The sequence below is a fragment of the Argopecten irradians genome, chromosome 2, assembly GCF_041381155.1.
Source record: "Argopecten irradians isolate NY chromosome 2, Ai_NY, whole genome shotgun sequence".
In the NCBI taxonomy this organism is placed as follows: Eukaryota; Metazoa; Mollusca; class Bivalvia; order Pectinida; family Pectinidae; genus Argopecten; species Argopecten irradians.
Genome location: NC_091135.1, coordinates 68,431,413 through 68,456,530, shown reverse-complemented (window position 1 = coordinate 68,456,530; position 25,118 = coordinate 68,431,413). Strand labels below are relative to the sequence as shown.

The 25,118-nt window shown below is 38.6% G+C and overlaps 1 protein-coding gene, 1 long non-coding RNA gene and 1 other non-coding gene across 5 annotated transcripts in view; 1 reads left to right on the top strand and 2 right to left on the bottom strand.

Annotated features, from left to right (window-relative positions):
- LOC138316313 (NEDD4-like E3 ubiquitin-protein ligase WWP1) overlaps window positions 1–25,118 on the bottom strand; it is a 104,493-nt gene that overhangs the window by 26,501 nt on the left and 52,874 nt on the right. For all 3 annotated transcript variants that reach the window (XM_069257972.1, XM_069257974.1, XM_069257973.1), the window contains one exon: window positions 19,411–19,539. In XM_069257972.1, coding sequence (XP_069114073.1) covers window positions 19,411–19,539 — 129 coding nt within the window. The remainder of the gene's footprint in view (window positions 1–19,410; window positions 19,540–25,118) is intronic.
- Window positions 1,512–4,895, bottom strand: LOC138316314 (uncharacterized). The gene is made up of 2 exons (XR_011207626.1): window positions 4,694–4,895; window positions 1,512–3,570 (listed from the first exon to the last, which is right to left on the bottom strand). It is a non-coding gene; the product is annotated as an uncharacterized lncRNA (long non-coding RNA).
- Window positions 16,360–16,432, top strand: Trnat-ugu (transfer RNA threonine (anticodon UGU)). Its single transcript has one exon. It is a non-coding gene; the product is annotated as a tRNA-Thr (tRNA).

The window sequence follows — 25,118 nt, the reverse complement described above, 5'->3', positions numbered from 1 at the left end:
CATGTGAAGTTTGAACAAAATCCCTTCAGTAGTTCTCAAGAAATATCGATAACAAACTTCAACTGCCGAAATCAAAGATGGCTGCCTGGCGGCCATCTTGTTTTTTCCGATCAGCCTCAAAATCTGTATGGCACAATAAGGGATCAAGGGTAACCTCCATGTGAAGTTTGAACAAAATCCCTTCAGTAGTTTCTCAAGAAATATCGATAACAAACTTCAACTGCCAAAATTAAAGATGGCTGTCTGGCAGCCATCTTGTTTTTCCCATCAGCCTCAAAATCTGTATGGCACAACTAGGGACCAAGGGTAACCTCCATGTGAAGTTTGAACAAAATCCCTTCAGTAGTTCTCAAGAAATATCGATAACAAACTTCAACTGCCGAAATCAAAGATGGCTGCCTGGCGGCCATCTTGTTTTTCCGATCAGCCTCAAAATCTGTATGGCACAATAAGGGATCAAGGGTAACCTCCATGTGAAGTTTGAACAAAATCCCTTCAGTAGTTCTCAAGAAATATCGATAACAAACTTCAACTGCCAAAATTAAAGATGGCTGTCTGGCAGCCATCTTGTTTTTCCCATCAGCCTCAAAATCTGTATGGCACAACTAGGGACCAAGGGTAACCTCCATGTGAAGTTTGAACAAAATCCCTTCAGTAGTTCTCAAGAAATATCGATAACAAACTTCAACTGCCAAAATTAAAGATGGCTGTCTGGCAGCCATCTTGTTTTTCCCATCAGCCTCAAAATCTGTATGGCACAACTAGGGACCAAGGGTAACCTCCATGTGAAGTTTGAACAAAATCCCTTCAGTAGTTCTCAAGAAATATCGATAACAAACTTCAACTGCCGAAATCAAAGATGGCTGCCTGGCGGCCATCTTGTTTTTCCGATCAGCCTCAAAATCTGAATGCCACAACTAGGGACCAAGGAGACCCTCCATGCGAAGTTTGAACAAAATCCCTGCAGTACTTTTTAAGAAATAGTGATAACAAGCATTGTTTACGGAAGGACGACGGATGACGGACCACGGACACAGGGCAATTTGAATAGCTCAACATCTGATGATGGTGGGCTAAAAATTTGAGTTGACTGGACACCAGACTGAACATCAGTAAATATCGATTTTCAACAACTGCTGTACCGCCGTCATTAAAAAAATCATTATAAATATTCTTTGATGTAACTTAATTTCAACTATATCTACAAATACTGACAATATCAGGGTAGAAACTAACTTTTTTGTTGATAGTTATGTATAGTGTGGCTTTAAATTCCTTGTTCATTGTTATTTATGTATTTGATTGATTGTGATAAAAAAGTTTTAACTAATTTGAAAATGATCATAATCGTCATTGGTTAGGAACAAGATAAGAAATCACTAAAAAATTAACATTTAATATTTTGCTTTTGACTGGAAAAAGCATTGATGTAACAAAATTTTAGTTCAAAGAAGGCAAATATGTCATTAGTAACATTTTAGGGTGTGTATTTTCTTGCAAGTCCCATGTCATTATCAAGTTGGGTTATTTATCTTCCAAGTATTCATTTAATTAATTTTGGATAAATTGTTGAGATTGCAGACAACCATTCCTCCTCATATCAAAAGATGAATCTAAAAATTATGAGAAGATTTTAAGAAAATGCTAGAAAATTTCTTTTAGATTTGAACTTTGAACCTATCTTGAATTCAACAGTTTCAACAAATATTTACAGTCAGTGTCATGTGACCTTTTCTCTAATGTTTGAATATAATTGTCTGAATAACAAAATAAAGAAAAAAAAATTGTAGTTATGATTATTTGATAATTGATCTTGAGGACAAGGCCATGGAGACCTACAGCTAATAACAATCTGCAGTAAAATGACAACAAGGGAAACATTAAGACTCCATTAAGAAGAAAGTATAATCTGACACATGGATATCCCTTGATGGCAATTTTACAAAATTCATGGCTTATGCTGCAAATGTTGTTTACAGACCTCATTTATAAAGAACTATGTGCAATGCATATAATATACAAGTATTTTTTTTTCCGATGAACTATGTGGTACAGATCTATTACAGGAGGAAAGGGCAAAAGGCAATTAATTAGATAATTTTCAAGAGAAGAAATGAAATGACAAAAACTAAGGGTCAAATGTTCATTTAAAGAATTGGTTACTGCATCAAAATCAAAACTGAATTGATTTGAATTATGTTTATTCAAAAATACTTTAATACAAACATGAAATAACATCACAATACATTATTTTTTCTAGTTCTCTTCTGTGATACACACAATGTATTCAGGCATATTAGTAAGTAAAGAGCAGTTCTTGATACTTTGCTGCAATATTGAAGAAAAGTCATATCAAAGTCAGATTCAGTATGATACTGTCTCTATATAATGCATAAAATGGACACTGAGAATTCTTAACAGCATATTAAAACAACCATTCTCAAAATCAGTGTGTTATTTGTATACATTGACATGTACATTGGACCCTCGATAATCTGGACACCTTCGTTCCCAGCCTAAACCGCCCAGATTACAAATTTTCCGGACTGCCGATCGGTTTTTATGTTTATGTACTAAAATGAATACTTTTTTTGTTATGTTTTAAAGGTTTTTTTCCCATTTAATTATGTTAAGAATATGAAATTAACGTACATGTAATCACACATTATTGGCAACTTGTTGTTAATGTCACATTACTTACAACTGTTTATACATGTATTGGTAACAAGATCAGAAACAGTTGTAAAAACATTTGATAGAGGCATCAACTAATGGGAACAACCAATGGGCTATGTCACCAGAAGTGTTAAAATTTGTGTCATTTTGGTGAACACACTGCACAAAGTCAACAAGTAAAACTGTTTAATATGTTTCTGTTTTAGCAAATAAATGAATGTCATTCCATATACAATGTACTTATATGGCCGTGTCACAGATGTGAATCATTGAAATATACATTGTAGCAATGATAATTCAGGCGTGATGATAGGTAAATAAATTATCAGTTTATATTATAAATGTAGGATATTTCTATATATATCTAAATACAAAGTTACTCGACACTCGCTAATTGTCATCACTTGATGTTTTGCAACATTACAGTCAATGGGACAGAATTGTAGTTCTGATAATGACCGTCTGTCAGAACATATATATAGTGTGTTTCATTCAAGCCAAGAAAACTCTTTTTGTTTGTATGAATTTTACAACAAAACAGAAAGACTAACATGTGAATCAGTCTGTAAAGTTAAAAGTTTAAACACCTTCTATCTCTCCACAGATTGATAACAATCGGCAGTATGTCAAATGGTGACAACTCTTTGCAAAAGTTGCAAATATACTGGATTTACTTTTTTGTATTTTTGTGTTTTAATTGGCATTACGAAACAATGCAAATGAGAAGCACCAATCCATATGCTTGTTGTCCAGAGCTACATGTATGTTGTCGCAGCTAGTTTAATATATGCCTGGTAGTCATCCTTAGAATCATTTCACTGCTTCCAAAGTAATCCTGATAATCTCCAGTCTTCAACAATTATGAATCTGCTTCAGATGACTAGCCAATGAGTCCTGTAATTATAAAATTTAACATATATATCAATATTCTTAATTTGTTATAATAAAGTTACAGAAATCATCTAACAATGACAAAAGGAAGAAATTGGACTCATGTATACAAGTACTTTGAGTTAAAGATGCTCCACCGCCGACAGAGTATAAATGATATTCATCATTTGAACAATAATTAGTTAACCTTAATCGTGTATTCATAAGTCTTATTAACACAAAAACAATATAAAATAATTAATTTTTCCTTTGGGTCAAGCGCACTCAGTACTTCATTCCATAAATTGGGAAAATTGTGAAATTGGAGCTCAAACTTTTCAACGGCGGTAATGGTGTAAAGTAAGTAACTTTTGTAACTGAAGAAAAATACTAAATTGTCTGCTCCCGTTTTTGATTGTGAAAAAATACCATTTGTCAGCGGTGAAGCATCTTTAATATATTAGCATCATAATTAATTTGTCTCCTATACCTGATACACATTGATAAAATACAATGTTTTTTACTGTTAGCAAAACTTACTTTAAACCAAATTCTGTAATATTGAGCAAGTGTAAATTTACCATGTATGATATATTACAGTGCACAGGTTATTGTTTATTTTGGTAAGTGTTATTATAAATTCTCTGAATCCATGAAGTTATATATGTAGTGACTGTTTAATCGATGTTTTAAGTTCATACCGCCAATTTCGAAATCCCAGATATCAATTGTCTTAAATAAATCTAGCATTACAATTCTTCTATTTATCTAAAGAAATTCTGTATTCACATGTGTATTACACACACATGCTTTGTGATGTTTATATACATATTGACAATCTGGTAAATTGACTCTATGCATTAATATTAAATTTGATGTCATCGCATTAGAAAATAATACCAAAAATGAATCTTGTCAACTGCTAATTATATAACAACAAACTACTTCAAATTTAAAGTGATATTCAATTTTGTTGCGTTGTAATAAAATAAAACGTCGATTATATGGATGTTAGCAGGAATTCACACATACTCATGATGTTGTAAGTTCACTTCATTCATGTGCCGATGTCTGTCAAATAGTTCATATAATAATATACCGACCCATAGGCATGATAGGCAAAGAAGCAAAACGAAATGAAACTTACGATTTTCACTGCTTCTGTCTCCAAATACAAAAAGAATTCCGTAGTTTACTAGCAAGGTGGCTTGCAACATGCAGTGTTCAAATATTCTTCGGTGTTTTTCAGATATGAGAATGCATTTATTACGCTCGATAATTAAATGGAAAATATCTCTTGACTTGCAAGTTTACATCACAGGTCCGCTTTGCGTGATGACGTCTTTGTTTACATTTCGGGCCGTTTACACTATTGCTGAGTGTCACGATATTTCATTGTATCTGTATCCGTGTATTAAATATTCCCTCGTTAATGAAAGGATGCGTTAGTTGACAATCCGTGCGAAATGATAAGGAACCAGCGTAACTCAGAATTTATCGTGTTTGTTAGCTTCTGCATAGATCACCCAGACGCTTGATGCGTACGTAGTTAACAAGCGTCTGTTTGAGTGAGACTTGGTTAAATTCAGTGGGCTATCGTAATGACATGATCACAATACGAACGTACCTGTTCTCCAAAATGACTATCAATATAATACATGTAAAAACAAACAACTTTTGTATCTTTCTTACGTCGGGATGAATAAAAAAATTGTCATTATATAATAGATTATGAATGTATACATCAAACTACAATTAGATACTTACATACCAAAATCCTGACAATTCCTTAATTTAGTGTTACCCAAACCGGATGTTTACATAAATATATGCAAATGTTGGCGAGAATTAGGCCACCGATCGCTACCACTGATGCAAATTATCCTCACTATTTTTCAATTATAGACGTTCATGCTATAGTTTTTGTAGACATGTTTGAAACTATTCTATTTAATGAAATACCATAGAAGTTGTTTAACTGCACTATGGCAGCATATTTGTTCTAGAAAGAGGAAAAGAGAAAAAATCGCATGCAAATGAGAGGTCAATCGCATTTAAATTAGTGGGTCATCCGGGCCGTAGCAATACTGGAAAAGCAAGCTTTTTCAGTAAAAATTAACATTTAATATTTTGCTTTTGACTGAGGTTGAGGACTGACAGTAAACTATGGTAGTGCACTGCAAATTGGCCATATATGGTTCAGAAGAAATGGCCTGAACGAAGACAACCAAAACTGATAAAATAGTACTACCTTTACTCTAAGAGTGTGCATTTATAAATACATTAATTAGATCCATCACTAAAATTATGTGCTAGAGGGCCTGTATCGCTCACCTGGTTTTTTGTTAGTAATTATCACAAGACTCTGACAATTAGAACAAGAGGCCCAGAGGGCCTGTATCGCTCACCCGGTTTGTAATGCCAAGTATTGTTCTGAATACAAGTTCATTGTTTCTTTTCTGAAGGAATTTTAATATTAACCTCTAAATCCCCTATTGGGCCCCACCCCTCCTGCCCCCAGGGGGTCAGAGCCAAAATTTATAAAAGTTCTGTTCCCCTTCCCCCAAGGATGTTTATGGCCAAATTTGGTCACAATCCAAGCAAAACTCTAGGACAAGTAGCGATTTATAGGATTACCTCTATTTCCCCTATTGGGCCCCACTCGTCCTGCCCCCAGGAGGCCAGAGCCAAAATTTATACAAGTTCTGTTCCCCTTCCAAAAAGGATGTTTGTGGCCAAATTTGGTTACATTCCATGCAGAACTATATGACTAGTAGCGATTTAAAGGATTTACCTCTATTTCCCCTATTGGGCCCCACTCCTCCTGCCCCCAGGGGGTCAGAGCCAAAATTTACACAAGTTCCGTTCCCCTTCCCCCAAGGATGTTTGTAGCCAAATTTGGTTACAATTCATGTAGAACTCTATGACTAGTAGCGATTTAAAGGATTTATCTCTATTTCCCCTATTGGGCCCTGTCCCTCCTGCCCCCGGGGGGTCAGAGCCAAAAGGAGTAGGTACAATAAGGGGCAATTATGGCCCCAGAATGTATAGAAATTCAAACAATGTCAAATCTCACAAACACAGCTTTCCAAAAGAGTTGAGTATCGATATTTTCGCAATCAAAGATGATTTTCCACTTACAGTATTTGTAGATGGGTTAAAAGACGATATGTTTAGGCCATTTCATGCATTTTTATACATTTTCTTGCAAAAAAGGCTTCAAAAAGCGTAGTTTTCACATTGGCCGCAGCTTTGTCCAAACACCATTTTTTGTCAACAGAACCAACATAAAAATTTAAATCTTTATGCAAAATGTCGAATTTGGACACAAATGCGGCCAATTGGAAAAAAAAGAAAATTCTATGAAATTAACGAACCAGAGATCGCAGCGGCGGTAATAATAATATAAAACGGTATCGGGCACGGCTATTATTTATATCGGAAAAAATAAATCGGAAACATATTCAGTGTGCATATATGAACTAAGAAATAATAATAATATTAGTAATTATTTTGATTAGTTTTATGACGATGTATAAAATTATTACTCCGTGCAGTAAGCGCCTTTCTCAATTTTCTGTAGCGAAAACGTTGCGATAAAAATAGTGTCCATATTCTTTTGCCCGGTTTACGGTCCCGCCTTTATAATGTACTCGGTGTTTTGACACGGCGTAACTGGCGATGTTTACGCTGATTTTCTATATACATTGTCTTCCCGGTCGTTTCAACATGGATCGTGATGTTCAATTGAAGAATCAAGTATAATCTTCTTGATATATATAGTCTATAGATTTACTACTGTATATCTCACGAGAGGTATTTTGATCATAGATGGGACCCCGTCAATGACCTGACATTTCGGTAGGCCTACGTCACTGAAAATTCGAAGCCATGTATCGTTGGTAGGCCAAGTACAGTAACGTTAACGTTCAGTTCAACATAGATCATTCCGTCATACAGTAAATCCTATTCATTGACACCATTTTCATGTATAAGCCTGTGTGTTTTATGTGAAAAATGTTCATTTTTTAATTTTGAAAATCTGAAAAGCGATTCTACAGTTAAGGTTCATGTAATGGCTTTAAACAGTGATATTTTGCAAGCCTAAAACTCATTACTGTGCTGCAATTGAACAGAACTAATTTCATTAATTGTTGGTATATACCCTGGCTAACTGTCAGTCTTACTGTTGATATGTAATTTGTGGAGCTGCGTGTAAAATACAGTAAAATATGAGACAAGAGGCCCAGAGGGCTGTATCGCTCACCTGGTTTGTAATGCCAAGTAATGTTCTGAATACAGGTTCATTGTTCTTTTCTGAAGGAATTTTAATATTAACCTCTAAATCCCCTATTGGGCCCCACCCCTCCCGCCCCCAGGGGTCAGAGCCAAAATTTATACAAGTTCTGTTCCCCTTCCCCCAAGGATGTTTATGACCAAATTTGGTCACAATCCAAGCAAAACTCTAGGACAAGAAGTGATTTATAGGATTTACCTCTATTTCCCCTATTGGGCCCCACCCGTCCTGCCCTCGGGGGGCCAGAGTCAAAATTTATACAAGTTCTGTTCCCCTTCCCCCAAAGGATGTTTGTGGCCAAATTTGGTTACAATCCATGCAGAACTCTATGACTAGTAGCAATTTAAAGGATTTACCTCTATTTCCCCTATTGGGCCCCGCCCCTCCTGCCCCTGGGGGATCAGAGCCAAAATTTATACAAGTTCTGTTCCCCTTCCCCCAAGGATGTTTGTGGCCAAATTTGGTTACAATTCATGTAGAGCTCTAGGACAAGTAGAGATTTAAATGATTTACCTCTATTTCCCCTATTCGGACTCGCCCCTCCTGCCCCCGGGAAACCAGAGTCAAAATTTACACAGTTCTGTTCCCCTTCCCCCAAGAATGTTTGTGGCCGAATTTGGTTACAATTCATGTAGAACTCTATTACAAGTAGCGATATAAAGGATTTACCTCTATTTCCCCTATTGGGCCCCGCCCCCTCCTGCCCCCCGGGGACCAGAGCCAAAATTTAAACAAGTTCTGTTCCCCTTCCCCCAAGGATGTTTGTGGCCAAATTTGGTTACATTCCATTCAGAGCTCTATGACGAGAAGCGATTTAAAGGATTTACCTTTATTACCCCTATTGGGCCCCGCCCCTCCTGCCCCCGGGGGGGGGGTCAGAGCCAAAATTTATAAAAATTCTGTTCCCCTTCCCCCAAGGATGTTTGTGGCCAAATTTAGTTACATTCCCTTCAGAACTCTACGACAAGTAGCGATTTAAAGGATTTACCTCTATTTCCCCTATTGGGCCCCACCCCTCCTGACCCGGGGGATCAGAGCCAAAATTTATACAAGTTCTGTTCCCCTTCCCCCAAGGATGTTTGTGGCCAAATTTAGTTACATTCCATTCAGAACTCTATGACTAGTAGCGATTTAAAGGATTTACCTCTATTTCCCCTATTGGGCCCCGCCCCTCCTGCCCCCGGGGGACCAGAGCCAAATTTTATACAAGTTCTGTTCCCCTTCCCCCAAGGATGTTTGTGGCCAAATTGGGTTACAATTCATGTAGAACTCTATGACTAGTAGCGATTTAAAGGATTTACCTCTGTTTCCCCTATTGGGCCCCGCCCCACCTGCCCCCGGGGGATCAGAGCCAAAATTTATACAAGTTCTGTTCCCCTTCCCCCAAGGATGTTTGTGGCTAATTTTGCTTACAATCCATGCAGAACTCCAGGACAAGTAGCGATTTAAAGGATTTACCTCTATTTACCCTATTGGGCCCCGCCCCTCCTGCCCCTGGGGGATCAGAGCCAAAATTTTATACAAGTTCTGTTTCCCCTCCCCCCAAGGATGTTTTGCGGTCAAATTTGGTTACAATCCATGCAGAACTCTAGGACAAGTAGCGATTTATAGGATTTACCTCTATTTCCCCTATTGGGCCCCGCCCCTCCTGCCCCGGGGGGGACAGAGCCAAAATTTATACAAGTTCTGTTCCCCTTCCCCCAAGGATGTTTGTGGCCAAATTTAGTTACATTCCATTCAGAACTCTATGACTAGTAGCGATTTAAAGGAAATGTTGACGGACGGACGGACGACGGACGGACGGACGGACGGACGGACGACGGACGACGGACGACGGACGCCGCGCCATGACATAAGCTCACCGGCCCTTCGGGCCAGGTGAGCTAAAAAATGTATATTTCTGGAGAAGACATAGAACTCGTGTGAATTGCATTGATGGAACCAAATAATCATGCCATCGTGTTCAGTTGTGAATATGCCAGGTACTCCAACAGTTTGTTTGGCAAAATCGGACCAGCAAATAGCGCAGGAGCCTAGTGTAGTAAATGCAAATGGCTGCTATAAATGGCGGATCGAAAATATCGCATATAAGAAGCCATCTCAATTGATACAAATGTTTTTATAGACACCAAAAGGTACTCTGAACATAACAAGAAGACTCTTCACGAAAAAAATAGTTCAAACAATCTGTTTGGGGCGAAAAATGCAAATTTCCGGAAAGAGCCTCAAAGTCCACATTTTAACTATTTTTTTCGTAAATATTCTTCTTGTCATGTTCAGAGTACCTTATAGTGTATATAAGAGCACTTGTATCAATTAAAATGTCTTTTTATATGCTATATTTGTGATCCGCCATTTAAAGCAGCCATTTGCATTTACAACAATAGGCTCCTGCGCTATTCGCTGGTCCGATTTTGCCAAACAAACTGTTGGAGTACCTGGCATAGTCACTACTGAACACGATAGCATGTTTATTTGGTGCCATCAATGCAATTCACACGAGTTCTATGTCTTCTCCAGAAATATACATTTTTCCCTTATTTTACTGAAATTTACAAGCAGCTTCACAAATTACTTATCAACAGTAAGACTGACAGTTAGCCAGGATATATACCAACAATTAATGAAATTAGTTCTGTTCAATTGCAGCACAGTAATGCGTTTTAGGCTTGCAAAATATCACTGGTTAAAGCCATTACATGAACCTTAAGCCTACTAGCTAGGCTAGAGTAGTGCAATACGGTAGGACACTGGACATGGGTTTAACTACTGTAGTTATTTTATCTCTATATGTTATAGATGTATTTATATCATAAAGGCGTTATATACCTTTATATAATAAAATCTAATCTAGCAAAAAATTGTTTACATTAGAGTGCTACAGATTATTAAGGATACATATCTTCATTTTTTCAACTAATTACGAAGCATGCGTGGCAGTCGTGACGTTCTGTCCCCTGTTCCGAAGGTAGTGAGTCCGAATCGACATTTATACATATATATTTTTTTTTAATTTCTGAACCCTAACTTTTAAGGAAATTATCAACTCATCCTTTCCTAAAAAATAGATATATATATTAAAGACCAATTACCTTTCCGAAATAAAGAATTAATACTATTTCAATAACATTAATTGTGTAAGAAAATTATATTTATCGATGACCTAACACAAGGCTTCAACATTTAACAAATGCAAGCTTTCCTTCGTAATCTATTTTAACAGTAAAGTACACTTCTCTGTTTTGCTGTCTGGCGCAGTCAGGACGACGGCTAAAACATAATACGACCCGCGTTATGAAAATAGCATTAGGGTTATTTTGAATAAATTGGTCAGAATGTGTTGCCAATTGAAGTATTAACAGAACGCTAATAACTTTTGCAAATCTACAAACTTATCAATCTCGTTTTACTTTCCAATTTTAAGAATAAAGAGCCCTTTCGGAAAGGTAGCGGGCCTTTTAGTAATAATATGTTAGGCCTATACCTACATGTGTTATTTTAGTAGGCCTATAGTTCCATTTACAATTTAAAATATTATATTTAGAAATATTGAACCAGGAACATTCTTAACCTATATAACCGTATGTGAATATGTTGTTCAATCTATTTTCTCCTTTATTCAAGTTGACATAATCAAAAAATAATAATAATAAGGATACCATTACCATAGTCAACATATGTACTATGTACATACTTCCCGGTAGTTATACATGTAACCATTGACTTAACTGTGATCAAATGTTAAAATGCATATACATATGCATTGTGTATGAATTTACAAATAAACTATGTTTAAATAAAAAGACTGTATGGTTGCCATGCTACCAGTATTAATACTAAATATTTAGGAATAAACCACTGCAAGGACACTTTTCTTACATTAAAAGATCATGCTTGAAAGTAAATAACATAAAAACAGCTTATTAATTGATAAGAAAGGGTAGATGTGACGTAACGTAATTCCCAGAACAGGATACAAACCTCTGGAACACATTGAAAAGGTGTAAGTCCGAAGTCACTTGCGCTGTTGAAAAATGCTTGTAAATTAAACATGACCTGTTGTACATGTATCTAAATCTATTATCTTCCATTATTGCACTTGGAAATATTTACATGAATTAAAGTATTGTCGATTTTACTTTTGTAAATAGCGAGCGTATACATGTAATACATATCGTAAAGTAGTACCGTAGTGTACATATGTAGTAGTGCCATAAGATTGTGATTATATTACGTTGTTGCTATCCTTTTGGGACTTTGATATAAAATTCAAGAAATGTGAAGACTACCCTGTTGTTTTTATTTCTACGTTACCCTCAAATAGAATTAGATGATTAAATAATGTCAGAATAATACCGACAACTGAAATACAGAAATGGAATGAACAGACGTAAAATTAGTTTGATTAAATATCTTTAAAATCTCCTTATTTTGTGTTTTTAGTGTCTAGAGTGTTGTTGCTATGGAGAGAAAATGGTTGCTATGGTGTAACTATGGGCTATAATATGGTTAAGTGTTATGAAACATGACATGGTTTCGATGATTTCTTATACACATCACAAAGTACTAACTTTCTTAAAGTTTCCACCTTAATCTACGCGTTAGAAATTTTTAAAAGCAATTCAAGTGTCTGTTTTAGCATCAATACTGTATGCTCGTTGCCAGGCCTGTTGCTAGGCAACAACATAACAGAATGTATTGAAAGTGTGCATTTTATAATTCCCATATATTGATGTATATATAGTATCAAAATAAAGGCAATCTCTGTTGGGGCCAAAATTGACCTTTATTGCACCTACTCCTTTATACAAGTTCTGTTCCCCTTCCCCCAAGGATGTTTGTGGCTAATTTTAGTTACAATCCATGCAGAAATCTAGGACAAGTAGCGATTTAAAGGATTTACCTCTATTTCCCATATTAGGCCCCGCCCCTCCTGCCCCCGGGAGATCAGAGCCAAAATTTATACAAGTTCTGTTTCCCCTCCCCCAAGGATGTTTGTGGCTAAATTTGGTTACAATCCATTCAGAACTCTATGACTAGTAGCGATTTAAAGGATTAATCTCTATTTCCCCTATTGGGCCCCGCCCCTCTTGCCCCTGGGGGATCAGAGCCAACATTTATACAATTTCTGTTCCCCTTCCCCTAAGGATGTTTGTGGCTAATTTTGGTTACAATCCATTCAGAACTCTATGACTAGTAGCGATTTAAAGGATTTATCTCTATTTCCCCTATTGGGCCCCGCCACTCCTGCCCCCGGGGGATCAGAGCCAAAATTCATACAAGTTCTGTTCCCCTTCCCCCAAGGATGTTTCTGGTCAAATTTGGTTACAATCCATGCAGAACTCTAGGACAAGTAGCAATTTATAATATTACCTCTATTTCCCCTATTAGGCCCCGCCCCTCCTGCCCCCGGGGGGGTCAGAGCCAAAATTTATACAAGTTCTGTTCCCCTTCCCCTAAAAATGTTTGTGGCTAAATTTGGTTACAATCCATTCAGAACTCTATGACTAGTAGCGATTTAAAGGATTTATCTCTATTTCCCCTATTGGGCCCCGCCCCTCTTGCCCCTGGGGGATCAGAGCCAAAATTTATACAATTTCTGTTCCCCTTCCCCTAAGGATGTTTGTGGCTAAATTTGGTTACAATCCATTCAGAACTCTATGACTAGTAGCGATTTAAAGGATTTATCTCTATTTCCCCTATTGGGCCCCGCCACTCCTGCCCCCGGGGGATCAGAGCCAAAATTTATACAAGTTCTGTTCCCCTTCCCCCAAGGATGTTTCTGGTCAAATTTGGTTACAATCCATGCAGAACTCTAGGACAAGTAGCAATTTATAATATTACCTCTATTTCCCCTATTAGGCCCCGCCCCTCCTGCCCCCGGGGGGGTCAGAGCCAAAATTTATACAAGTTCTGTTCCCCTTCCCCTAAAAATGTTTGTGGCTAAATTTGGTTACAATCCATTCAGAACTCTATGACTAGTAGCGATTTAAAGGATTTATCTCTATTTCCCCTATTGGGCCCCGCCCCTCTTGCCCCTGGGGGATCAGAGCCAAAATTTATACAAGTTCTGTTTCCCCTCCCCAAAGGATGTTTGTGGCTAAATTTGGTTACAATCCATTCAGAACTCTATGACTAGTAGCGATTTAAAGGATTTATCTCTATTTCCCCTATTGGGCCCCGCCCCTCTTGCCCCTGGGGGATCAGAGCCAAAATTTATACAAGTTCTGTTCCCCTTCCCCCAAGGATGTTTGTGGCTAATTTTGGTTACAATCCATGCAGAACTCTAGGACAAGTAGCGTTTTAAAGGATTTACCTCTATTTCCCCTATTGGGCCCCGCCCCTCCTGCCCCCGGGGGGTCAGAGCCAAAATTTATACAAGTTCTTTTCCCCCTCCCCCAAGGATGTTTGTGGCCAAATTTGGTTACAATCCATGCAGAACTCTAGGACAAGTAGCGATTTATAGGATTTACCTCTATTTCCCCTATTGGGCCCCGCCCCTCCTGCCCCCGGGGGGTCAGAGCCAAAATTTATACAAGTTCTGTTCCCCCTCCCCCAAGGATGTTTGTGGCCAAATTTGGTTACAATCCATGCAGATCTCTATGACTAGTAGCGAGTTAAAGAAAATGTTGACGGACGGACGGGACGACGGACGGACGGACGACGGACGCCGCGCCATGACATCAGCTCACCGGCCCTTCGGGCCAGGTGAGCTAAAAATAAGCAAAATTGACTCCCAAAGTTTAATTTTGAATCACAACCATACAATGATGCTATTGATACCATACAAATATGCTATCCAATACATAGGTTCAGAGACAAAGTAATTTATATGAAAGTAGTAGCCTAATTGACCTTTTTGACCTCGCATCTATTGCCATCTAAGGCCCCGGGGGTCAGCCCTATCATTTGTACAATTTCAAATCCCAACCCTATAAGGATGCTACCATTGCTACCAGTGCTCTTCCATTCTTTGTTGCAGAGAAGAAGTCGTTTATATGGAAATAGCTATATTAACCCATTTTGACCCCACCCTTCAGGCCCCCGGGGGGTCAGCCCCATCATTTGCAAAATTTTGAATCCAAACCCTATAAAGATGTAACCATTGCATAATGAGCATAATCCCATGTTAAGTTGCAGAGAAAAAGTCTTTTATATGGAAATTGACCACTTTTGACACAATTTCAAATCACAACCCTATAAGGATGCTACCATTGCATTATGGGTGCTATACCACGCTTAGTTGCAGAGAAGAAGTCATTTATATAGAAATAGCCAAATTGGCCCCTTTTGACCCCGCCCCTCAGGCCCCCAGGAGGTCAGCCCCATCATTTGTACAATTTTGAATCCCCACCCTATAAGGATGCTACCATTGCATTATGGGTGCTATCCCATGCTTGGTTTCAGAGAAGAAGTCGTTTATATGGAAATAGCCAAATTGACCACTTTTGACCCCGCCTCTCAGGCCCCCGGGGGGTCAAGCCCATCATTTGTACAATTTTGAATCCCCACCTTATAAGGATGCTACCATTGCATTATGAGTGCTATCTCTTGCTTAGTTTCAGAGAAGAAGTCATTTTAAGGAAATAGCCAAATTGACCCCTTTTGACCCCGCCCCTCAGGCCCCCAGGGGGTCAGCCCCATCAATTGTACAATTTTGAATCCCCACCCTATAAGGATGCTACCATTGCATTATGGGTGCTATCCCATGCTTGGTTTCAGAGAAGAAGTTGTTTATATGGAAATAGCCAAATTGACCCCTTTTGGCCCCACCCCTCAGGCCCCCGGGGGATCAGCCCCATCATTTGTACAATTTTCAGTTAGTTGCCCATAGCATGCTACCAGTCAAATTTTGTTGAAATCGGTTATGGAAAAGAAGTCGATTGTTGACGGACGACTGACGACGGACGCCGGACGCTGCGGTATCCCGTAAGCTCACCTCGGTCCTTCGGACCAGGTGAGCTAAAAATGAGAAAAAAAAGGTAAATATTTAAAAAACAATTTCAATTAACAAATTATGAATGTCGTATTAGAGAGACCTTTAACTGCCTTCTCAATGAACTTCATTTGAAGCTACAGACACGTTTGGTCATGGCAACAGCCAAATATTGATACTGACACACATTTCCAAACACAATAGATTTAATCGAATATATAATGTCTTTTCCAATCTGTTACTTAAAGCTCATCATATTAACCTGAATTGACATGCTAATGTTACAAGAAAGTCTCGTTAACATGTTATCCTTTTATATACTACACTGAACATTTAAATACCATTATATTACGCTAATACATGATAATAGTTAAAAGAAACCATGAACACAATATAAGTTAAGCTAACAGTGCTTTGTGTAGTCTGTAAGCTTTTGTTAACTCAGGCGAGACCTTAATAATAGGTCAGCTACATGTAAAATGTCCTAGATCCTGCCCTTGTTAACACACACACAGTATGGGTATATGATCAATGCAGGCCCACCTACTACTACACTACAGATTGCTGGTCTGTTAAGTAAGCCTCCATAGCTCAGTGGTTAGAGCACTGGTCTTGTAAACCAGGGGTCGTGAGTTCGATCCTCACTGGGGGCTAGAGAAATATTTTTTTATTTTCATTTCAAAGTAACAACATTTGAAATGTACAATTAAATAAAATACCAACAATATTTTTTGTTTTCTAATTTATCACATTTATTTCATATTCAATAATTTTATCAAACTGTATTTGGAGAGACAATCAATTTATTTCCCATATGGGTGGCAATATTTTGTAAACATATTTGACTTGATAAACAACATGATAAACTATTCCTAAAATGTGCCGTAAGGGATGAATGAATTAACCTTTTTTTTCTTAATCAGACTTACAATTTCTGTCCTACACATGAGCTTTTCTTATCATAATTATATCCACAACAAATGTAATCAAATCATTTTAATGAGAAAATGAAGGTGTTGTAAATTACAGAACTTTTTTTGCCTGAGAACAAAAAGAAATCAAATGTGTCTTTATATGTGAAAGAGTAACAACAGATTCATTGTATTCTTAATATTGTATTATTATTTTGACATGAGAAACTATATAATATTCATTGTATTCCTATTACATGTATTATTATTGCAACAGGAGTAAACAATATACTCATGGCATTCTTATTATTGTAAAATTATTTTGACAGCAATATCATAGGTACTGTATTGTTCATTTATCTACGTAATACTGGTATGCTGAGATAATTACCGGTAAAACATTGATTGACAACTTGAGTTTATCCGGGAGTTTTAGGTGTGACTGAAAATCACATATCTTAGCTATGTATACAGAGTTTACGTGACTGTGCATATTACACACAGAATATCCAATAGTACGAACATGTGAATTACATTTCACAGGTCAACACTATACAGGTCTGAATGTAGGCAGACAGATTGTCACATATACATTATCTCATTAAAGTTTTGTTATTGATCACATCTCCTCCTAACTTGTGTTCAATCCTATCAACTTAATATTTAAAATTTATCCCCATTAAATAAACATATCATTTGACGACTTATCAAACTAATCTCAAGACAAACTGTGGGGAAAATGGCACAAAGGGGCCTCGATCAGAAAGGGCACCATCCTCCAGACCCAGCTGTAACAAAAGTCTAGTCACCCCAAAAACACCTGTATAAGCAATTTTCACTGAAATTAAATCATTTTAAGAGTTCAATTCCTTTATTGACCATTGCTGCCATTTCTCATTTCCAGAACATGCGAAGAAGGATAAGAAAAAGAAGCTTTGGAAACTAGTTGTGGACAGACACAGGGATTACTACAGCTAACTCCAGTGTGGCCCTACTTGTTATATAAGGTGCCACCTATGGTATATATATATATAATATTGGGTATATATAGACATTATACAACCAGGTACATATCACAAGACAACCAAAACAACTGATGAAGTCCACAATCCTGTACATCTTTTTATTATATTCTATTTCAACTTCCTCATGATAATTTTACACTTTTGTCTCTAATTTATCCTACGTAAATCATGCAATACTAAATGATAACAAGAGATCCCAGAGGGAGCTTGGAGCCCACCAAAGAATGATCTACGTCTGACAATGGAAACAGGGATCTTGTCTCTGCTTTTGGAACTTTAACTACATACAACATATGAAAGGACTATGTATGGTTTGGGCCCTTTTTGGCCCCTAAATCTGTCAAAATTTCAAAACTGTTACTTAGTATTTAAATTGTTGGTTTGAACATATTTAGTATATCCCTAATAAAATTGTAATGATTCTAATTTTGAATCTTCAGTTGCTATGGTAATCACTCGAAATATGCATAAATTATGAAAATGTGAAAATTTTGACAATTTTGGCCAGTTTTTGTTAGGTTTTTATTATAGAAACCAAAGAGTCAAGGATGCGTTCTATAATTTCATAGACAAAAACGTAGCAAAAAATGGCCAAAATTGTTAAAATTTCCAAATTTCATAATTTATGCATATTTCGAGTGATTACCATAGCAACTGAAGCTGCAAAATTAGAAAACACTCATTTTAGTTGAATCAGTTAGTTCAAAAGATCAAATTTCTCAGTGTTGTGGCCTCTTTAAAAGGTAGGAGAAATGCACTGGTCTGTACTGATGTGATCATATCATAGGACATCACATTTATTTGTGCTGATTGTATGTGATGAGTAAATATTATGTTACTCAATGAATTAGTCATCGGCTACTACAAGTTTTTGCCTTTGATCCTGTTTATGTGGTTATGAATCCAACCAATCACCTTATTCTTTAAGCAAAACACTGATTGAAGAATGGTCATTCAAGAAAACGTCGTGTGACTGAATTCATTATTTTAATACCAGGCGAATACAATTATGAATATTTTTGTTCTACAATAGATAAAACCATAATGGTGTATTTATTGGATGTTTAACATCAAGTCTTGCTTGATTCAATAATGACAACTAATGGTATGTTGTTATAGATCGTAAACAATATTGGAGAGTTAAACAAGAGGCCCATGGGCCTTAACAGTAATCTGACTATTGGCACAATACAAGAAAATTGTTTAAAAGATTTTAGCCCATTTGACCTCTGTGATCTTGAATGAAGGTCAAGGTCATTCATTTGAACAAACTTTGTAGCACTTCATTCTAGCATGCTGCAGGCCCAATATGAGTACCCTGGGCCTTTTGGTTATAGAGAAGAATTTGTTTGAATGAAAAGTTTATGCTTGGTGCATATCGCACGACGACGGACGGTGTATGATGACAATAGGTCATCCTGACCTGACACAAAGTCCACTATGCCAATTGGCTAGCTCATTCAACAGTACTGTATAGTGTGTAAAATTTCACGATTTAGTGTTCAGAACTTATTTCTAGGGTTTTATTTTCGTGAATCATCTTTGTAACCTTTGAAAGCGGCATTGACACGACAGGAATTAAATTTTGCTAATTAGGATGAATCTACAAATTTAGCAAAATGAAAACCCCACAAATATTAGGAACTATACAGTATGCATACAGAGAACAAAATAAAGACAAAGAATACAACTTACCCTTTAGAAGGCCCTCCCCTAGGATCCTGGAATGTAGTAGATTTCGTTTTATGATCCACAAAATAACGCACTCCTTCTGCTGTATATCTCATCTCCCAGCCCTCAGGCAGTGGGTCTTCTTGGACGATGCTGTAAAACATAAATCACCAATACCCACTTAACCAAATATCAACAGTTTCCAGCCTTGTCCTATGGAATCTAGAACAATGAATGATCCCATCTACCTTATAATACAGATGAACCACAGTATCTGACCTCATTCGACTTGTATTACCGTCATCAGCAATACTGTGTTGTTCTTTATCCCAAACATTCAAAGTTACTCATGATCAGCACTAATATTCTGTTAACAAGGAATTGTTTCATTTGACCAACCAGATATAAACAAGAGGCCCAGAGGGCCTGTATCACTCACCTGGTTTGTAATGTCAAGTCATGTTCTGAATACAGGTTCATTGTTTCTTTTCTGAAGGAATTTTAATATTTAACTCTTATTTCCCTAATGGGCCCGCCCCTCCTGCCCCCGGGGGGTCAGAGCCAAAATTTATACAAGTTCTGTTCCCCTTCCCCAAAGGATATTTGTGGCCAAATTTTGTTACAATCCATGCAGAACTCTAGGACAAGTAGCAATTTATAGGATTTACCTCTATTTCCCCTATTGGCCCCGCCACTCCTGCCCCTAAGGGGTCAGAGCCAAAATTTATACAAGTTCTGTTCCCCTTCCCCCAAGAATGCTTGTGGCCAAATTTGGTTACAATCCATGTAGAACTCTAGGACAAGTAGCGATTTATAGGATTTACCTCTATTACCCCTATTGGGCCCCGTCCCTCCTGTCCCCAGGGGGTCAGAGCCAAAATTTATACAAGTTCTGTTCCTGTCCCCCCAAGGATGTTTGTGGCCAAATTTGGTTACAATCCATGTAGAACTCTAGGACTAGTAGCGATTCATAGGATTTACCTCTATTACCCCTATTGGGCCCGCCCCTCCTGCCCCTGGGGGCTCAGAGCCAAAATTTCTGTTCCCCTTCACCCAAGGATATTTGTGGCCAAATTTGGTCACAATCCATGCGAAACTCTATGACTAGTAGCGATTTAAATTAAATGTTGACATAAGCTCACCTGCCCTATGGGCCAGATGAGTTAAAATTCCATCACAGTAACTGTGACTTATGTGGTTTATCACTGTTCTGTGGACTTTATTTACAATTTTCTCTATAGAGATGTCATCACTTATGTAATGTAACATTGAACAACCTCAAGCTCCGTTACCATATAGATTGTAAGTTTTACTGTATCGTTATTTTCACTTACCCCACTACATAAGTAAACATTTTAATCTGTGTGTCTGTAATGTACCTTACCCCTGTGTCCATGGACTCTTCCCATTACATAGATTCTAATTTGTGTGTCTGTAGTGTTACAGACCCCTGTGTCCATGGACCCTCCCCCACTATATAGATTCTAATTTGTGTGTCTGTAGTGTTACTGACCCCTGTGTCCATGGACCCTCCCCCACTATATAGATTCTAATTTGTGTGTCTGTAGTGTTACTGACCCCTGTGTCCATGGACCCTACTCCACTATATAGATCTAATTTGTGTGTCTGTAGTGTTACTGAACCTACCCCACCATATAGATTGTAAGTTTTACTGTATCGTTATTTTTACTTACCCCACTACATAAGTAAAGATTTTAATATGTGTGTCTGTAGTGTTACTTACCCCTGTGTCCATTAACTCTCCCCACTATATAGATTCTAATTTGTGTGTCTGTAGTGTTACTTACCCCTGTGTCCATGGACCCTCCCCACTATATAGATTCTAATTTGTGTGTCTGTAGTGTTACTGACCCCTGTGTCCATGGACTCTCCCCACTATAGATTCTAATTTGTGTGTCTGTAGTGTTACTGACCCCTGTGTCCATGGACTCTCTCCCACTATATACATTATAATTTGTGTGTCTGTAGTGTTACTGACCCCTGTGTCCATGGACTCTCTCCCACTATAGATTCTAATTTGTGTGTCTGTAGTGTTACTTACCCCTGTGTCCATGGACTCTCCCCCACTTTATAGATTCTAATTTGTGTGTCTGTAGTGTTACACCCCTGTGTCCATGGACTCTCCCCCACTTTATAGATTCTAATTTGTGTGTCTGTAGTGTTACTGACCCCTGTGTCCATGGACTCTCCCCAACTATATAGATTCTAATTTGTGTGTCTGTAGTGTTACTGACCCCTGTGTCCATGGACCCTCCCCCACTATATAGATTCTAATTTGTGTGTCTGTAGTGTTACTGACCCCTGTGTCCATGGACCCTCCCCCACTATATAGATTCTAATTTGTGTGTCTGTAGTGTTACTGACCCCTGATGTCCATGGACCCTCCCCCACTATATAGATTCTAATTTGTGTGTCTGTAGTGTTACTGACCCCTGTGTCCATGGACCCTCCCCCACTATATAGATTCTAATTTGTGTGTCTGTAGTGTTACTGACCCCTGTGTCCATGGACCCTCCCCCACTATATAGATTCTAATTTGTGTGTCTGTAGTGTTACTGACCCCTGTGTCCATGGACTCTCCCCACTATATAGATTCTAATTTGTGTGTCTGTAGTGTTACATACCCCTGTGTCCATGGACTCTCCCCCACTATATAGATTCTAATTTGTGTGTCTGTAGTGTTACTGACCCCTGTGTCCATGGACCCTCCCCACTATATAGATTCTAATTTGTGTGTCTGTAGTGTTACTGACCCCTGTGTCCATGGACTCTCCCCCACTATATAGATTCTAATTTGTGTGTCTGTAGTGTTACTGACCCCTGTGTCCATGGACCCTCCCCCACTATATAGATTCTAATTTGTGTGTCTGTAGTGTTACTGACCCCTGTGTCCATGGACTCTCCCCCACTATATAGATTCTAATTTGTGTGTCTGTAGTGTTACTGACCCCTGTGTCCATGGACTCTCCCCCACTATATAGATTCTAATTTGTGTGTCTGTAGTGTTACTGACCCCCTGTGTCCATGGACCCTCCCCCACTATATAGATTCTAATTTGTGTGTCTGTAGTGTTACTGACCCCTGTGTCCATGGACCCTCTCCCCCATATAGATTCTAATTTGTGTGTCTGTAGTGTTACTGACCCCTGTGTCCATGGACTCTCTCCCACTATATAGATTCTAATTTGTGTGTCTGTAGTGTTACTGACCCCTGTGTCCATGGACTCTCCCCCACTATATAGATTCTAATTTGTGTGTCTGTAGTGTTACTGACCCCTGTGTCCATGGACCCTCTCCCCCACTATATAGATTCTAATTTGTGTGTCTGTAGTGTTACTGACCCCTGTGTCCATGGACCCTCCCCCACTATATAGATTCTAATTTGTGTGTCTGTAGTGTTACTGACCCCTGTGTCCATGGACTCTCCCCACTATATAGATTCTAATTTGTGTGTCTGTAGTGTTACTGACCCCTGTGTCCATGGACCTCCCCCACTATGTCATTTAGATTCTAATTATGTGTGTCTGTAGTGTTACTGACCCCTGTGTCCATGGACTCTCCCCCACTATATAGATTCTAATTTGTGTGTCTGTAGTGTTACTGACCCCTGTGTCCATGGACTCTCCCCCACTATATAGATTCTAATTTGTGTGTCTGTAGTGTTACTGACCCCTGTGTCCATGGACCCTCCCCACTATATAGATTCTAATTTGTGTGTCTGTAGTGTTACTGACCCCTGTGTCCATGGACTCTCCCCACTATATAGATTCTAATTTGTGTGTCTGTAGTGTTACTGACCCCTGTGTCCATGGACTCTCCCCCACTATATAGATTCTAATTTGTGTGTCTGTAGTGTTACTGACCCCTGTGTCCATGGACTCTCTCCCCACTATATAGATTCTAATTTGTGTGTCTGTAGTGTTACTGACCCCTGTGTCCATGGACTCTCCCCCACTATATAGATTCTAATTTGTGTGTCTGTAGTGTTACTTGACCCCTGTGTCCATGGACCCTCCCCCACTATATAGATTCTAATTTGTGTGTCTGTAGTGTTACTGACCCCTGTGTCCATGGACCCTCCCCACTATATATAGATTCTAATTTGTGTGTCTGTAGTGTTACTGACCCCTGTGTCCATGGACTCTCCCCCACACTATATAGATTTAATTTGTGTGTCTGTAGTGTTACTGACCCCTGTGTCCATGGACTCTCCCCCACTATATAGATTCTAATTTGTGTGTCTGTAGTGTTACTGACCCCTGTGTCCATGGACTCTCCCCCACTATATAGATTCTAATTTGTGTGTCTGTAGTGTTACTGACCCCTGTGTCCATGGACCCTCCCCCACTATATAGATTCTAATTTGTGTGTCTGTAGTGTTACTGACCCCTGTGTCCATGGACTCTCCCCCACTATATAGATTCTAATTTGTGTGTGTCTGTAGTGTTACTGACCCCTGTGTCCATGGACTCTCCCCACTATATAGATTCTAATTTGTGTGTCTGTAGTGTTACAGACCCCTGTGTCCATGGACTCTCCCCACTATATAGATTCTAATTTGTGTGTCTGTAGTGTTACTGACCCCTGTGTCCATGGACTCTCCCCCACTATATAGATTCTAATTTGTGTGTCTGTAGTGTTACTGACCCCTGTGTCCATGGACTCCCCCACTATAGATTCAATTGTGGTCTGTAGTGTTACGACCCCTGTGTCATCTCTCCCCACTATATAGATTCTAATTTGTGTGTCTGTAGTGTTACTGACCCCTGTGTCCATGGACCCTCTCCCCCACTATATAGATTCTAATTTGTGTGTCTGTAGTGTTACTGACCCCTGTGTCCATGGACCCTCCCCCACTATATAGATTCTAATTTGTGTGTCTGTAGTGTTACTGGACCCCTGTGTCCATGGACTCTCCCCACATATATATAGATTCTAATTTGTGTGTCTGTAGTGTTACTGACCCCTGTGTCCATGGACTCTCCCCCACTATATAGATTCTAATTTGTGTGTCTGTAGTGTTACTGACCCCTGTGTCCATGGACTCTCCCCCACTATATAGATTCTAATTTGTGTGTCTGTAGTGTTACTGACCCCTGTGTCCATGGACTCTCCCCACTATATAGATTCTAATTTGTGTGTCTGTAGTGTTACTGACCCCTGTGTCCATGGACTCTCCCCACTATATAGATTCTAATTTGTGTGTCTGTAGTGTTACTGACCCCTGTGTCCATGGACTCTCCCCCACTATATAGATTCTAATTTGTGTGTCTGTAGTGTTACTGACCCCTGTGTCCATGGACTCTCCCCACTATATAGATTTAATTTGTGTGTCTGTAGTGTTACTGACCCCTGTGTCCATGGACTCTCCCCCACTATATAGATTCTAATTTGTGTGTCTGTAGTGTTACTGACCCCTGTGTCCATGGACTCCTCCCCCACTATATAGATTCTAATTTGTGTGTCTGTAGTGTTACTGACCCCTGTGTCCATGGACTCTCCCCCACTATATAGATTCTAATTTGTGTGTCTGTAGTGTTACTGACCCCTGTGTCCATGGACTCTCCCCCACTATATAGATTCTAATTTGTGTGTCTGTAGTGTTACTGACCCCTGTGTCCATGGACCTCTCCCCCACTATATAGATTCTAATTTGTGTGTCTGTAGTGTTACTGACCCCTGTGTCCATGGACCCTCCCCCACTATATAGAT